This window comes from Amyelois transitella, chromosome 17 (assembly GCF_032362555.1).
Source record: "Amyelois transitella isolate CPQ chromosome 17, ilAmyTran1.1, whole genome shotgun sequence".
Classification (NCBI taxonomy): Eukaryota; Metazoa; Arthropoda; class Insecta; order Lepidoptera; family Pyralidae; genus Amyelois; species Amyelois transitella.
Window position 1 is genome coordinate 8,633,265 of NC_083520.1, and position 16,874 is coordinate 8,650,138.

At 33.3% G+C, this 16,874-nt stretch overlaps 2 protein-coding genes across 3 annotated transcripts in view; one reads left to right on the forward strand and one right to left on the reverse strand.

The window, feature by feature from the left end:
• The first annotated feature begins 165 nt into the window (after positions 1-165).
• The window catches only part of LOC106134215 (NPC intracellular cholesterol transporter 1), a 50,894-nt gene continuing 34,185 nt past the window's right edge, over positions 166-16,874 (forward strand). The window contains exon 1 of the mRNA XM_060948941.1: positions 166-461. Coding sequence (XP_060804924.1) covers positions 384-461 — 78 coding nt within the window. The 5' untranslated portion in view covers positions 166-383. The remainder of the gene's footprint in view (positions 462-16,874) is intronic.
• Positions 7,820-12,055, reverse strand: LOC132902719 (uncharacterized protein K02A2.6-like). Of its 2 annotated transcripts, none has more exons than XM_060948873.1 (2): positions 11,043-12,042; positions 7,820-10,354 (listed from the first exon to the last, which is right to left on the reverse strand). In XM_060948873.1, exon 2 carries the CDS (start codon positions 10,236-10,238, stop codon positions 7,938-7,940), a length of 2,301 nt encoding a protein of 766 aa, XP_060804856.1. In that variant the 5' UTR covers positions 10,239-10,354; positions 11,043-12,042; the 3' UTR covers positions 7,820-7,937. The 2 variants fall into 2 exon arrangements, with proteins under 2 accessions (XP_060804856.1, XP_060804857.1); XM_060948874.1 differs by having other exon boundaries at positions 10,243-10,354; positions 11,043-12,055.

The window sequence follows — 16,874 nt, forward strand, 5'->3', positions numbered from 1 at the left end:
GGTGTGACTGACTGACTGAGACTGACTTGAAATTTAATTGAATTTACTAACTTAATTTTATTAAAAATTTCGCATAGTACGATTAAAAAAAAATCTTAAAATAATAATTTGCTAAACGCAGCCGAACCGAATGTATCTTCATTTCATCCATTTTGATTTGGCTTGGCTGTCAAAACAAAGCTGTCATTTACTTAGTTCCGTTGCGTTGCGCTGTGCATGGCCAGTGATCAGATCAATTTCCAATTCAACACTATTCGCAACGAATGGTGGACGGAACGCGTCGGAAACGTAATTAACAATAATAAGGATATTGTAGTGTGTAATTATGATATGACAACTATTTTCCAACATATAATTCTTTTGTGATATATTGTGAGCTAATAATGGCTGGTGTTTGTGCATATTTCTTACGATTTCTACCCGTCGTGGGGTGCCTTCTTCTGATTCATTTAGCAGAATATGTAAGTACCTACAAATATCTTTAATCTTTTGTTCTGCACTAACAAGTAGGTAACGCAAGCTATGGATAGGTTTAACGAACAGGTAAGCGATCAAGGTGTTTTTGTATGATGGGTGGAATTTTCTCAAGAAGTGGAAGGAGGGACCACTTTCGATCTGTCATTCTTTTTTTATGTACAGTCAACAACACTGTCAGACCTGAATAATATCGGGAATTAATAATAATGTAGCTCAATAAAAAATATTCTGAAATACGTTTCTGGCTAACAATGTAAATACTAACATTAACATTATTATTTGATTACACATTTGAATACAAATTAATATTTGATAAATTTAACATTTGATAAAAAAGTATAAAATAAAGTCATTAATACAAACATATATCATGCCTCTTCCCCAGAAGGGCAGGCAGAGAACACATCTTTGCACTAAATGAAAACTAATAATGATCATGAGACAGATAATATCTAGCTTCATATTATAAAGCTCTCATTGTTAATTATAAGTTGCTAAAGGAAAACAACTATTTTATTTTGTTAATTGTAGGTATATTCTTATCTAGGAATTTTAATACAATGTTATCATGGTTCTATAAAAACCTAGGTATGCATTCTAATTACATACATACATATGGTCACATCTATATCCCTTGCGGGGTAGATTCTAATTATGTTATTGGATTTATAAGAATTTTAATTTGTTCTTATAATATTTGTTTCAGTAGTCAGAAATGTCATTTAGGTACATACATATACATATGGTCACGTCTATAACCCTTGCGGGGTAGACAGAACCAATAGTCTTGACAGACTTATCAGTTGGCCTATCGGCCACATTCAGCTGCTCAGCTTAATGAGTTAATATTAGTACATACATATAATTATGTTTAATCCCTTGAAGGAAATTTAGATTGATTGTGCTGAGAACAGAAAATGTTTAATGATCTCTTAGTTGTTTTTTTATGGTGAACATGTTACCTTGCATGATTACTAGTGACTATATAAAAGCATGTTAAAATATGAATGATGGGAAGGTTGTTTCTTTTTCTTACTTCCCGAGGACTTGGTTTGCGCAATTGGTCCACTCTCTCGCCATCCTTCTTGCATTGAGGGGCTGGATTCTCTTCACTCAAACCATCCTAGCTTCCTCAGGAATCGAAACGCCACCAATGGTGAGGAGCAGGCTGCGCTTAATTTCCTTAGGTTTCCCTTGAACATCCTTCTCATGGATGCAATGCTTTTCCACTACACACAAGAGAGGTGGGGTTAATGTTGATTGTTGTTAGGCAGCTAGGTTAATTAGTGATTTATTACAACTTGCTCTGAAATCCATTTTATTTTAATTTACAAGGGTCATCAAATCTCTTGCACTTTTTGGTTTCATTTTTAATATTACCAAATTAAAAATGATACCAAAAATTTATACAATATTTTATCTATGTCTATTTATGATGAACAAAACATGTGGTGCGCTTTTTTTTTATGAAGTTTGTATTTAGAATTTCTATAGCTAACTGAAGCATGTTGCTTATAACTGGCTGTTTTTATATTATTTCTATTTCCATAACTATGTTATTGCCATAAGTAATTGAATATAGATATCCATACATGTTTAGTGTTTGTTTTTTTTTATATCTTTTATCCATTTTGTTGGTGAATCCAAGCTTGTAATATTTATATGTTTATGTTGAATGATAGATGTATATTGAATGTTATTTTGAGTCATCTTAGACAAAGTTTCAATAATAGCTATTCCAGATAAAGATTTACTTCCCATATTCATTATGGCTGACAGCACCCACTGTAAGATCAGAATGTGTCCTGTTCACTACCAAAACATAAATTGTAATGCATGTCAATCAATTTGAAACAGAATTGACCACTTAAGATTAATTTATACCAATAACAAGACATACACTTCTAATTGATTCAGAAATAATCTAGAATGGACCCACATTCTATGTTTATTGCCTTAATGGATCTCCCTTGGATGATTCTATTGTTGATAATTGTATGAATTACTTGTAATCAGTGACATCTATAGACTTTTGTTCATAGAAAATATATTTGCAATGAATTTATTTATCTCTTTGCAATTTTGGATAATTTAGGAAATTTAATCATATATGTATCATTAAGCCATACAGCTGAACATGGCCTTTCAGACTTTCGAGACTGCTGTCTCTGGCTACTTTATCCTGTACTTGGCTCTGTCTACCTGTGATCTTATTCCTGCAGGCCTCTCAATACCTATATAAAATTGTGGAAGTGAGCAGAACTACAGAAATTATATGATATTTTTATATATCATAGCTGAGCCTAATTTCTGTAGTGGCTTTTATCTGATTGTCCATAGTCCACTTCTACATGATTTGGAAAAAAATATGCTGGTAATTGTGTTGTGACTAATGTGTACTCTTTCCGGTAACAAACTTATCTGCAATTTTTAATCTTAATTGTATTATGATGCGGACTATTTCGTTTTATTATTATATGTCAATGCTTATCGTTTAGGATTTCCCTGTATTGACTTAGGACATTGTGTTCCTGTGTACATTTTATGTCTTTGTCTTTGGTAACTCCTTTGTGTCCTTATTCTATAATGTGGTATGGTATTAAGACCAGATAGAAAACAATACCACTTTCCAAAGTTGACCTTTTTATTCCGCCCACTGTACAAAGGGATGTGTTTGGTATTCTTTCAAAGATTATAATATACTTATAATATAGGAGAATCTTACCGAAATTACTCCGGTTTGAGACTTAGACTTGAAAAGATTTTTAACCTAATCTAGAACGAGACTAAACCTTATATTATTTGCGCCGTCATAAGATCTTGTAGGGCTTTAGCATTGTTGGTTGCCTCGTATTTCCAACTTTAATTAAAGTTCAACCATTAAGTGATTGAGTTACTAATTAAATTACTCTTTTCATTATATTTTAAGAGATTTATCTCACAACGCAAAGAATTTCTTCCCACTTTCTCGTATCGATATCTCACGCAACTATGACGTTCAATTTTTCTGTTCAATTGTTCCTACTTAACTCTAAATGTTCATATATAACTAAATCTAGTTATTTGTGCCAGCTCCAGCCGGGTGGTTCGCGGCACCAATACAAAAAAGAGTAGGACCACTCCATCTCTTTCCCATGGATGTCGTAAAAGGCGACTAAGGGATAGGCTTACAAACTTGGGATTCTTTTTTAGGCGATGGGCTAGCAACCTGTCACTATTTGAATCTCAATTCTATCATTAAGCCAAATAGCTGAACGTGGCCATTCAGTCTTTTCAAGACTGGTGGCTCTGTCTACCCCGCAAGGGATATAGACGTGACCATGTGTGTGTGTGTAGTTATTTGTTTACATATTACATAGTTGACTGAACACAAAACTTGATAGACGAAATATATATGTCTCGAGTTTCAGGGTTCCTTAAACTACAAGGAACGCTTTTTCTCGTCATCATTAGTCTTATAGTTGCTTAGAGTAGAATAGGATCATCTCGTCTTGTAGATATCGTAGATTAAGCCCACAGATTTAGGTAGGCACAGTGCATTAAAAATTGCCATGAAGGATTTGTACGAGTATAAGGTAGGTAGCTGATCGTAAAAACTTTGCCAATTCACAGAATGTAATGAACGCTGACTGTCTTCAGTAGACTTTGACGTTAACCCTTGACTTTTGAACTTTAAGACAATTTTTAAGTTTTAAATAAACATTGCTTACTTAAAAATTATTGTAAAACGTGCAGAATCAATCATACATCGTAACCCGACACGCACTTGGTTTAAAAACTCGAGTGGTCGTAATAAGCGGTTTTGTCCCCTCTAATTAACTATTTACGACTGTCAAGCCAAGGTCCACGATGAGTAGAGGAAAATTGATGTTTTAATTTTCTTTGGATACGGTACTTATTGTTTTTTTTTAGTATATGTATACTACATAGTACATACCACACCGTACAATAAAATAAACAATATAGTCAATAGAAATGTCAAATTGTACTTAAAGCTATAAGTAATGATGTGTCGTGGTCTACATAGATGCAATACATATGAAAACATTATGTAACAGTAAACTGTGACATTGGCAGAATCACCGAAAGTCCGGTGGAAGCCATAATATAGAAAAGAAAGAAACAGTAAACTCTCATTGGAGGTTTGATTTATTTTGCGGCATCCAAGGGCAGAATATAAATTGGTCCTGTTTTACGTACTTAGGTAACCTAAAAGCATAATACATAATTATACTTGTTTCTTGGTTAATTAATGGTTCAAGGTTCACGTATGTATTATTAATTTACTTAGTTTGTGTTCATGGTGCGCCCTTTATGTTAAAGAATTAATATACTATGTAAACAAGTATTTCTAAAAATAAGAAGTTGTCACAACACAAGGAAGGTCGCGCATCTGAATACCAAAATTACGTGACATAAAACCTTCTTCTTGTCAAACCTTTGTGGTTTAATTTGTATTGGAAATTATAAACTTTTTGAGCACATAATTATAAATAGTATTAATGTAAATATTATGTTTTAGCTGTTTAATCCAAGAAACCGATTCGTAATAATGATTAAATAATTAATTTACTTGCGCTAGACTGCATTTATTCATTATAAAAAGTTGCTCTGCTCAATACTGCATAAAGTTATTAAAAGATTGAAACAGTGTCTAAATTTTGCATTTTAAAATAATACGACTTCCATTGTTGGTTCGTAGCACGGATAAAAACAGAAATAGGTAAACAAGCAAAACTAATTCATCACGAATTGCGGAAAAGCGATTGGTATCACTTGTAATCTACGTTTAAAATGATATTGTGTTTTAAAATGCGGATGTGTATGACACAGATATTTAAAAAAAAATACGCTGTAATACTTTTTAACCATAATGTTTCAAAGCATAGTCTTAGAACGAAATAAATAGGGCGGAACCTCATGGTATGGTATACTGTGGCTTGGTAGGTACCTACATACAGACTAAAATCACGCCTCTACCCCGGAGGCGTAAGCTGAGACTTATATTTTTCCATTTGCCATGATCGCGTATATTATTTTCGCTTCATCCATATTAACTTAACTAATTTACATACATACATACATATTGTCACGTCTATATCCTTTGCGGGGAAGACAGAGCCAGCAGTCTTGAAAAGATTTAAAGGCCACGTTCAGCTGTATGTCTTTATGCATATAAAGCATAATTCCATAATTGAGATTCAAATAGTGGCAAGTTGCCGGTCCATCGCCTTCAAGAGGAATCCCAAGTTTATAAGCGTAATCACTAGTTTACATCGTTAAAAATGAAGAACTACTATTTTAATCTTCTCCCTCTAGGCTTTAACCCCGATTAAATTTCACTTTTCTAGAACCTAGAGCCTAAAACCCATTGTGCTTACAATAAGAAACAGTTCCCAAAACGTATACGTTTTGCACTTTTGTATTGTATTATTCCGTCTAAAACAAACAAGCAGTACCTATTCCAGAGGTTTTCATACAAGTTCCCCACTCTTTTAATTCAGTTGCCAAGAGCGTTCGTGCGTCAGGTGATTATAATTGCTAATTCCACGTCTCGAATCTCGAAGGTATCATTTCTCATTAAGTATGTATTGATTTTATAACAATAGCACCATTCTTATTTTAGCTATACGCTTTTAAAACTGAAGAGCGAAGTCAATATTCTTTTTCCCGTTTCCAATTTTCATCACTTTATCTAGTATTCAATTTGAGATGGATCGAGTTGATTTTTACAAATATGTACAGAGTATAATTGCGACTTTGGCTTACTTATATGTGTACCATACATATACAAGAATCACGTCTTTATCCCTTACAGGAAAGACAGAGCTATAATGGAAATAGTCTGGAGAACCCTAAAAGACCACTTTCATCTATTTGGCTTATTGATGCAATTGAAATTCAAATTGTGATATAATACTAGTCCTTGTCATGGTATGGGCTAGTATATATTTGTACAAAACATATTAAAAACGTACTTAATACTCGTGTTAAGTAAGTATAACAAACAAGGATTTGTGGTTCATTGTACAACCCATTACAAACAATTGTAGTGATTTTCCGTTTGACTGTTCTAATTAAACTGTGATTCAATTAGGATCATTTTCTTTCCATAAATAGCTCACCGTAATTATTCGTTCGCAATGGTTTCAATTGCAATATCACGAAACTATTTTTTTCAAAATAATTATAGCTTGCACCAAAATAAACCAATTGAAGTACGCAATATAGTTAACAATATATGCCTGGTGGAAAGATTGAATAAAGAGATCTTCCCTCCTAAATGTCATACGCATGAATTTGATCTAATAAATAACTGAAATACGAAATGTAATGTGCAATGTAAAAACAAACTTAAAGGTCAAGTTACGATGGAATTCCGTAGAACATTCATCAAAAGAAAATATGAAGCACAGAACTTAAAAGACCGAGCAGAGGAGACGGGGATACCTCTTTGAATTAATAACGAGCGCGGTCGGTGGTTATTCATTGCATTTTGTGGAACAGGGCTCAAAAAGGATAGACCTGAATTCTTAATCTTAATAATAAAAAGTTTTTGTGTGTTGTTATTTTTTTTATTTGATTTAAAAGATTTTAAAGCCGTACTGTGTTCATCTGTATGAACAGAAGTCCTTTCGAACATGACTATGATGCTATGCTGACGCAGCAGTAGTAAAGCAAGCCGAGACATAATTAAAGATCGAGACCAAGAGTTCTCTTCCAAATACTCCTTTATCATGATAAGTCATGCTATATACATAGTTACATCCTCAGCTATTAAAGCCGAGTTTAGATGCAATTCTCTGCCTTTCTGTATTCATACTGTAATCCTGCTTCACGTTATGATCGCGTCTGGACGTAAACAAGTCTATGGTTTCCAGTAGTTCCAGCTTTCCAAGCTCGTTCGTTTGCCCGTGACCGCGAGAGGAAACGTTCTAAAAATAAATCCGACACTGAGAGCGTATAAGCGAACCGTTGAATTTCACGGCTGAATATTTTCATGGCGAAATTCTTTTTTTGGTATTCATACAACGTTGTCTTTTTTGTGTTTTATTTCGTCTGTATCACAGCAGCTGTAACAAAGTTCTATAATGAGATGAGCTCATGATTTAGGCAGAACTTTGTAACCGATCAGTGCATGTACAATGAATGTCTGCCTCGTGAAATCGAATTTCGACGTGTCACGTCAGAGTATATTGTTTCGTTTGGATTAACCAATTGATTCATATAGGAATTTATGATTGTTTAGGATATTAATTATAAATAAAACACATTCTAGCTTCGCTTGCATGATGACGCAATGCCCAACTGATTTATTGTCTTTATGGCCGTTACAAACTGTTAGTCTATCTCTCTTGACAATGACATTGACACTAATATGACACATCCCCCCCTTATGTTATTTATTTTATTTATTTTTAAATTATTATATACTAATATTTATTATCTATTTTACTATATTATTTTAAATCAAAATCTTCCAAATAAACTGGTTTTCTAACAATTCTACCTGCCCTAGTGACTACATCATTACTGCCGGCTGTACCCAACTCTACACTTCTTTGAGATACCCCTGGTTCATCTACCACCACCGGAGTCTCCACCCTTGTAGCCTCACCTGGTATACTACCCCACAAACATTCCTCTTTTTTAATAAATTTGTTTTTACTTTTTCTTATGTGTTTCTCATTTCTCCTGACTAAATTTCCCTTATCATTCATAACTGTGAACGATCTAGGACCATTTCCTTCTTCCATCACTTTACCTGAAGACCAATACTTGTTATAAGGTACATTCTGTATAATCACATCTTCCCCTTTTTTAAAAGACCCTTTCAATTTAGAAGTTTTATTATAAATGGTCCTAGATTTTTCATTATTTTTTAACAATTTTTCTTTAACATCTACACACAACTTAGATTTCAAAAGTTCTTTTGAGCATGGTAAGTTTGTTCTTAACAACCTGTTCATTAACAACTCTGAAGGAGAATAATCTAAATTTGCCACTGGACTGGTTCTATAATGCAACATTGCCAGATCAAAACTGGTACCACTCTCTTCACATTTTTTTAACAAACTTTTTACAATTCCAACTGCTTTTTCTGATAAACCATTAGACTGAGGATAATGAGGACTAGACATAATTAACTCAATGTCATTTTTTAATGCAAATTGCTTAAACTCAAAACTACCAAATGGCATGTTGTCACTGACTATATATCTTGGAAATCCATGAGTACTGAAAATTTTCATTAACTTTTGTATTATAATTGAAGCTGTTTTGTTTTCTAACCATACCATTTCAATCCATTTGGAAAAATAGTCTACCACAACTAAGAAATCTTTACCTGCATAGTGACCTACATCCATACCTACTTTACTAAATGGCAAATCCGGAATCTCATGAGACATCAGAGGTTGTTTATAGTTAGATACTCTATATTTTTCACATGGTTTACATGATAATACATAATTCTCTATGTCTCTCGACATTCCTGGCCAAAATAAAACTTTCCTTGCCCTCTTTTTACATTTCACAACTCCTGCATGACCTGAGTGCACAATACTTAATAATTCCTTTCTTAATGATCTAGGCACTAACACTCTATTCTCAAAATATACAATATTATCTTTTACCATTAACTCATTTCTTAATTTAAACAACTTTTTTAATTCTGTACCATATATATTTTTAGCATTTTTGGGCCACTCTGTATTAAACCAAGTCATAATATGTTGCAAGTTACCATCCTTCATTGATTCTTGTTGTAATTCTATTAGTTTCCTTTTTGAAATTTGTAATTCACCCTCTAAACCGTATACAGTTTCTGAACTCACACAATGAACTAATTCTTTTAATGTATTTTCTATCTGCCCATTAGTGGTATTATAATGTCTAGATAGATAATCAGCTACAAACATTCTAGATCCCGGAATATACTTTATTTCAAAATCATATTTTAACAGTCTTAATACCATTCTTTGTAACCTAGCTGAGATTTGATTAATATCTTTATTCATTATGGCAACTAAAGGTTTGTGGTCTGTTTCTACAACTATTCTACGCCCATAAACAAATTGATGATATTTTTCCATAGCTAAACAAATTGCAAATAGCTCCTTTTCTATGGGTGCCCATCTTTGTTGACATTCTGTATAGCACCTAGAGTAAAAAGAAACAGGTTTACCCTTCTGTAACAAACAAGCACCCATACCACTTTTAGAACTATCACATTGCAATGTTAATGTACCATCTTTTTCTAATATTGCTAAAGTAGGTGCACTGGAAATTTTACATTTTACCTCTTGAAACGCTTTTTCTTGCAAACTACCCCAGTCCCACAACACATCTTTCTTTAACAAATCTCTAAGCGGCTCTGTTGTTTTTGAATAATTTGATATAAACTTACTTAAATAATTACACATTCCTAAGAACTTTTGTAATTCCTTAATATTTTTTGGTTTTTCTAAATCAACAATGGCCTTCACATGCTCAGGATCTGGTTTTATCCCTGATTTTGATAGCAATAACCCTACATACTTAACAAACTCCGCCCTATATTGAACTTTATTCTTATTAAACTTAACATTAAACTTTCTCGCTCTATCTATTACCTTACTTAAAATTTGATCATGTTCTGACAAACTATCTCCAGCTACGATTATGTCATCGTAGTACACATGTACTCCTTGTATATCACTAAAAATAACAGTATTTAACCTTTGCATTACCTCGGGAGCAGAGGATATGCCAAATGGCATTATTTTGAACCTGTATCTGCCAAAGGGTGTACCAAATGTACACAGCTTTTCCTCATCGTCCAAGGCTACTTGAAAAAATCCATCCTTGAGATCTAATACTGTGAAGACACCTTTTCCTGCAAGTGAGTTATAAATTTCTTCAGGCGAAGGGATTTGATAATTTTCTCTTAAAATAGCTTTATTTAATTCCTTTGGATCTAAACATAACCGAAGAGACTTATCTGGTTTCTCCACTATAACTAAATTATTACACCAAGTGGTAGGTCCCTCTACCTTTTCAATAATACCTCTACTTTCATAATTACATAAAGTTTCTTTCAACCTATCTTTTATCACCTGAGGTACCCTTCTAATTGGCTTAACTACTGGTTGAACATTTTCTCTCAACTTTATTGTATATGTTCCTATGTTGCCTAATCCTGAAAACACATCCTCATTAATTGCTAAAAATGTGCTTTTATCCTGTACAACTATATTGTCTACTTTATTAATTAAATTAAATTTTACACAATCTGGCAACCCTAACACTGGCTGAACCTGCATATCTACCAAACAAAACCGAATACAACCTTTTTGTCCTTTAACAATACAATTTAGTTCAACACTTCCTGATGTTTTTACCTCTTGACCATTATAAACTACCAGAACCGTTGGCTTTCCTAACATATATTTTCCCTTTGTAATTTTATTAAATAACCTAAGCGGCATAACATTACAATCTGCTCCAGAGTCCAACTTAAATTTTATATTATAGCCTTCTACACTTATAACCTCATGCCATTGTAACTTACTTAAACTACTTACTGAATATGGTCCGAATTCCTCACTACTACTGTCCTCACTATTATTTGACTCCTTCACTCCTTGTACTTTTTTATGTAACTGTTTTGTTGTGCCTGGTTTTTCTTCTTTTTTATTTTTGTATCGACACATTACCGCAAAATGATTGAATGTTGAACACAAAGCACACTTCTTTCCATACGCAGGACAATTTCTATATTCATGTTGTCTTCCACATCTATTACAATGAAACATCTTCTGCCGATCCTTTTTAGCTGAACTTTCCTTCATGAAACTTATTTCCTTCGCATTATTCTCCATCTCCTTTATTTGTTTTTTGCTATTTTCTGCTGCTTGACATAAATTTATCGCCTTTTCTAATGTTAAATCTGCTTCCCATAATAATCTTTCCTTGAGACTAACGTCTTTTACTCCTATTGTTAACATATCTCTTATCAATCTCTTTTCTTCTTTAAAATCACAGATCTTAGCTGCATTCCTAAGCCTTGTAACAAAACGATCTACTTTTTCCTCTTCCTCTTGCCTTAAATTGAAAAATTTGTAACTATTGGCCACTGTGTTATTTTTGGTACCAAAGTGATTGTCCAGATTTTCCTCTAATGCCTTCCAACTCTTTATCACTCCTAATCCATTGTATACATCCAGCATCTCGTCTCCCGCACATGATAGGAAAACTGCAATTTTCCTTTCATCCTCTTGTTTTTCCAAGCCTGTTGCTACTAAATATAGGTTGAATATCTGCTTATACTTTTTCCATGAGTCTCCATCAATTATTGAATATCCCACAGGCGGCTTTATGGATCCTACCATTATTTTTTCCATTTTGTTGTCTTCCACCATCTTTTATTTCTAAGCACCGCTTAGCAAACCTCAAACTGAAGTACATATAGATATTGTGTTACTAATCTTATTTTCTTTTTGTTTACAACACTAAGGATCTTTTTTAAATTGTTTTCACCTGACACCATGTTTCATATAGGAATTTATGATTGTTTAGGATATTAATTATAAATAAAACACATTCTAGCTTCGCTTGCATGATGACGCAATGCCCAACTGATTTATTGTCTTTATGGCCGTTACAAACTGTTAGTCTATCTCTCTTGACAATGACATTGACACTAATATGACACACCAATCACAATATACGATTTTGTTCTCATAACATTTCCAATCTGCAATGCGTAGTTTTCCCATGAGGCCGTGGCTATTTTGGGACGATAGTGCTAGTAAACATAAATATGTTTTGACAACTAAATAGTAGGCCACATTATGAATTTGATCCATGATAGGTACTGTCATAATAATCGCTGTGATATCACTACGAATTTGGTCGAGGAAGTCGCTTTGTCATTGAAACTTTTTCCTCAAAAGCAATGTCATTGATCGTTATCTATCTTTTTAACCTGTGTGTCAGTTTGTAATGTAAGTTCCAAGTCGTGTTCTCATCTCAGCTTTAAATATATTTTAGGAACTAATGTTACCTTTTTATCCAAAGAACCTCTAGCCTCGATTTGTCTTGTTTGTCGGTGAGAGTTCGTCTCGTATTAACTTTCACTAAGTTGTTTCATTACTTGCAAAATTGAAAGCTGTTGATGTTTTATTTTTGTTTGATTTTGAAGCCATTGAAGAATAATTTCTTCAAATAATTTGAGTTGGAAACAAATCTATTTAAGTCTGTGCTGGTAGCAACACCACCTTTGTATCTACCAAATTTCTCTCTGCGCATTAATATATTTTACCTAAAGTTAAAAAGTGTCCGTTATTTTTTTCTGGGCCATCCACAGCTAAGTGATAATAACTGCAAGGTCGACCTTGCACGTTCAATCCTTTGCACCCAATCTGCGAATTTACCCTTACGCTAATGAAAGGCGCTCTTTATATACACACACACACACCTTATTATCTAAAGATAGAAACTGGTGTGTGTAAAATTAAAATATGACCTTTGTTATATTCTTCTTTATAATTATAACCAGAAACTACATAGGAAAAGTCATTACAAAAAGGTACACGCAACTGTTTTCCTGTGCCGAGGTGAACTACGACCATACGTCCAGTTTTCAATTTAATTAATGATATAAATGTACATTATTTAGCTATTGTGGGTTTAATAAAACGTTTATAACCATCTTAGTATATATTGTTATGTTATTATTTTAAAAATTTGACGCGTAGATTAACTGTGTTGATAATAACTTACGTAGTTCGCTGCTTTAGTTTTTAAACCATACTTAATGAGCTTCATTTACATAGATGATTTCATCCTCGTACCCAGTCGTATGTAAAGAATTTTTGAAAAACATGTCGGCAAGAAATTCCTTAGCATTCAACACCTGTCTTATAGGAATTTAAACAGAATCAGATAATTTACATTGTGAAACGAGTATATATTTAACCAATTGACTAATTGAACCTTGTGTACCATAAGGATTAAGGACAGACGTGACGTGTCACAATAAGGTCGAATTCTGACTCCATGTTAGAAGTGAATTTAATTATATGATCCTTATACTTAGCGCCTAAGGTGCAAGTTTCAGTACTCTGTAAACAGGGTTTAGTTATTGATTTTCCCGTCGGTAAATTGAACTCTATGATAATGTGAGTAAAGTAAGGGCTTCAGACGGGAAATTAGTCCTTTAGATACATTAGCAAGAGAAATTGGTTTTTGATTTATATGTCTAGTCACGGGTTTAATTTTCTTCAAAGAAAAAAAGACTTCTTTTTTTACAAAGGTTTTATCGATTCCTTTACTCGCAGTTTTAACTGTCTTTCCTTAGTCGTAGATATTGGTTTTAAAACATTGGACCTTTAATGCGCCTAGCTTTCTTGCTATAAAATAATTAAACAAAGATTTTTACGCTCTTACCGACAACTCGATTCTTAACACATATTTTCTGAATTTCCTGAGGCCATGACGTTCAAATAAATAGATGGAGTGGTCCGTTTCTGCTCTTTTGTTTGACAACAAGGCAATTTGCCATTGTCAGCCTTGTTATGCGCCTGTTCCTATGATTTCCCTTATCAATGAAGTGACCAGCTGCAGGATGTGATCCATGCAACGATCCAGTGAGTCAGTTGATGTCGCATTCTTGTTTATTACGGAATTCACACATTCAGTGAGTGAGTCATCCACGGTTTATGTCAGTGCAACCATAAGTAGGCAAGTTAAAGTTGTTGCGTACAATATTGTAAGGTAGTTTGTTTCCAATGCGTCCAAATATTATGTTCAGTTCAATCTTAGTTTGATCCTATAAATGATTTTATAATTTAGTATGTTGATGAATGTTTCGACGTTGTTAATGTAAATATTATCGTTTTGTAGTATCTTCTATCTACTCTTATTGTGTCTTGAATTTTGGCACCTCATTTCCTTGCATTAGCGAAGGAAATCAGTGACAATGGAGAGAAATTCGCTAACAAAGAATTTTGTCGTATATTTTCAAAAATAAAGAGAGGTCGCTGAACTTTCTTATTTCAATACTGTATTAAAGCATTACCAGCTTTAATAGCTTCGTTCATTGATTTGTAATGACTAACAGCTTTTGGATTTCGCGTGGGACGTCTGATAGCAATGTCTAATGAAAGAAGCTCTTAAATTGTGTCGGTTACCCTGCAAAGTGAAATTTACTTTAAACGAGGTGATCAAACTGTATTCAGCCCAGAAGCATTCATTGGCCACTGAACCTTTCATATTTGGTTATTATAACCTTTAAATGGATTTTTTCTATTAAATGGACAACCGAATTTTATTTGTCTATCTTTTTTAACGTTTCCATGACTTAGCTAAATGCAATTTTGATGATACAATAATTTGTTATTATCAGCGCCACTTATCGTTCCTTATTTTTAACAATCGGGTATATGAACAATCGTTGATATTAGAAATATTGTACAAACGAAGAACGAATAACTTGAAAACATTTTTATAAAACGATACTGTTTGAATAATTAGTTTGTTGAAATTGACTAGCAATTCTTCAGTCGTTATAGGCGGTTTGTTTTGGGTTTCGACGTTTTATTATATTGTCATCTTCTACACATAAAATGCAAGTTTTGGTGTTTCTCTACTAATATTTAAAATTGATTAATAGGGTGCTAAAGCATTGGTAAATTGAATAAAACAAAATTAATTATAAATGGGTAGGTGGATGACAACTACGGGTAAGGAAGGAGGAGTTCTTAACAAAAATCCGAGCAAGTGGCAGAAAAACTCTTAAGTGAAAAACTCTCTATCATCCAGAAAATTTATAGATAATATACATAAACATACCCGATGGAGAAACTGTTGCGAATTGAGGTAAAAAAAGACTTACTGAGTACAGATAACTTGCCTCAATTATTTGTTGATTCATTGCCTCAGTTAACGAATCCTCGTTATAGTTTGAACCTAACGTAGATTATTTACAAATTTCTATTTGTTGAACTACGTGTTAGAATATTGTGATGGTATCAGACTTGATAATTCATCAATGTCACGCTAACCATTTGACATGTTCAAATATGTTTTACTCTATGAAATGGTTTGTTTCGATTTAAAACCCGTAAATATTTTATTGCTTCCGTGCACACATCATCGATCTGAAATTCTGAACTCTTCCATTTCAATATATCTATATAAATTTACTATGTCTATGTACCTGAACAGACATTCAGATTCATATATCGAGTAAAATGTAAATAGCTGGTTACAAACATCTTTACAGTTATTATTTATCTTTTTAGGTAAAGGCCAGGGTGTACTCTAACAATGATAAATATTAGGTAAAAAGTATTATGGCCATTGCTTTTACTGTAATTAAATAATGTTTTGTGAATAGACAAACCTCATTTCTATGTGACCTACATCATTGCTCCCGCAAGCCCGCATACATTTGATTCCCGTATAAGTCACCCTGGCTTAATTCACAAATCACCAATGAATTATTAAATTATTTAATTCAGCCCCCATTTGTGCCACAATTGATTTTCAACCGTAGCGCCGAGGATAAAGTCACGTTTTTCAAGAAATTTGAATTTTTTATAACTAGAACTGACGTATGAAGGAATACATTCGTCTCTCCATATGCGCATATTTGGCGATAAAGAGAGGATGTTAACGGAAAGTTGTTTCGTAAACTGGGTATTTGTAAATCTGTTACTTTAACATTTATGGACGCTAGAAGAATATATCAATAAATGGTTGAATCGAATGTATAATACATTTTGGTCGTATTATTGTCGACTTATACTTGTGGTCTTTCAAGTAATTCATAAAGACAAGTCTATGGTATAATATTCTGTATTTAGATTACCTACTAATGGTACAATATTACTTGCTTCCTTTTTAAGTAACGACCAACCCAACCAATATTTCCCGGATTGTACATACCACCTCACTCTACTAACTCACGAACCTATAATACTATTTTGAAAGCACCATCCATTAGCCCACATTTACGCAGTAAATCTTCGTGCATTTCAGTATCGGAGTAGTGTAGCCACTTACGGTATACTCGTTTCTGTGTCATATTATGATACGGTGTATGATATGCGAAAATCGTCGTCATCACTATCTACCTTCCTGTAGGCCTCATAATTTGTAACAACCTTAGTAGGACGTGCGTGATATGCTTCAACATGGTCTGTATGCTTTAATATAGTCTGATAATATTATTGTTAGATAAATTTGCAGTCTCTTGAACTACATGTAGCATGTGCATGTCAAGAAAAAATGCTATCGGTTTAAGTACGAGTTTTCAAAATTCTGTTCATATTATGTGATCGGGCCCCTCGCAAATAAATATTTTTTGTTAATGTATTTATTTGTGTGTTCTTATTTCCCATTCCATTCAA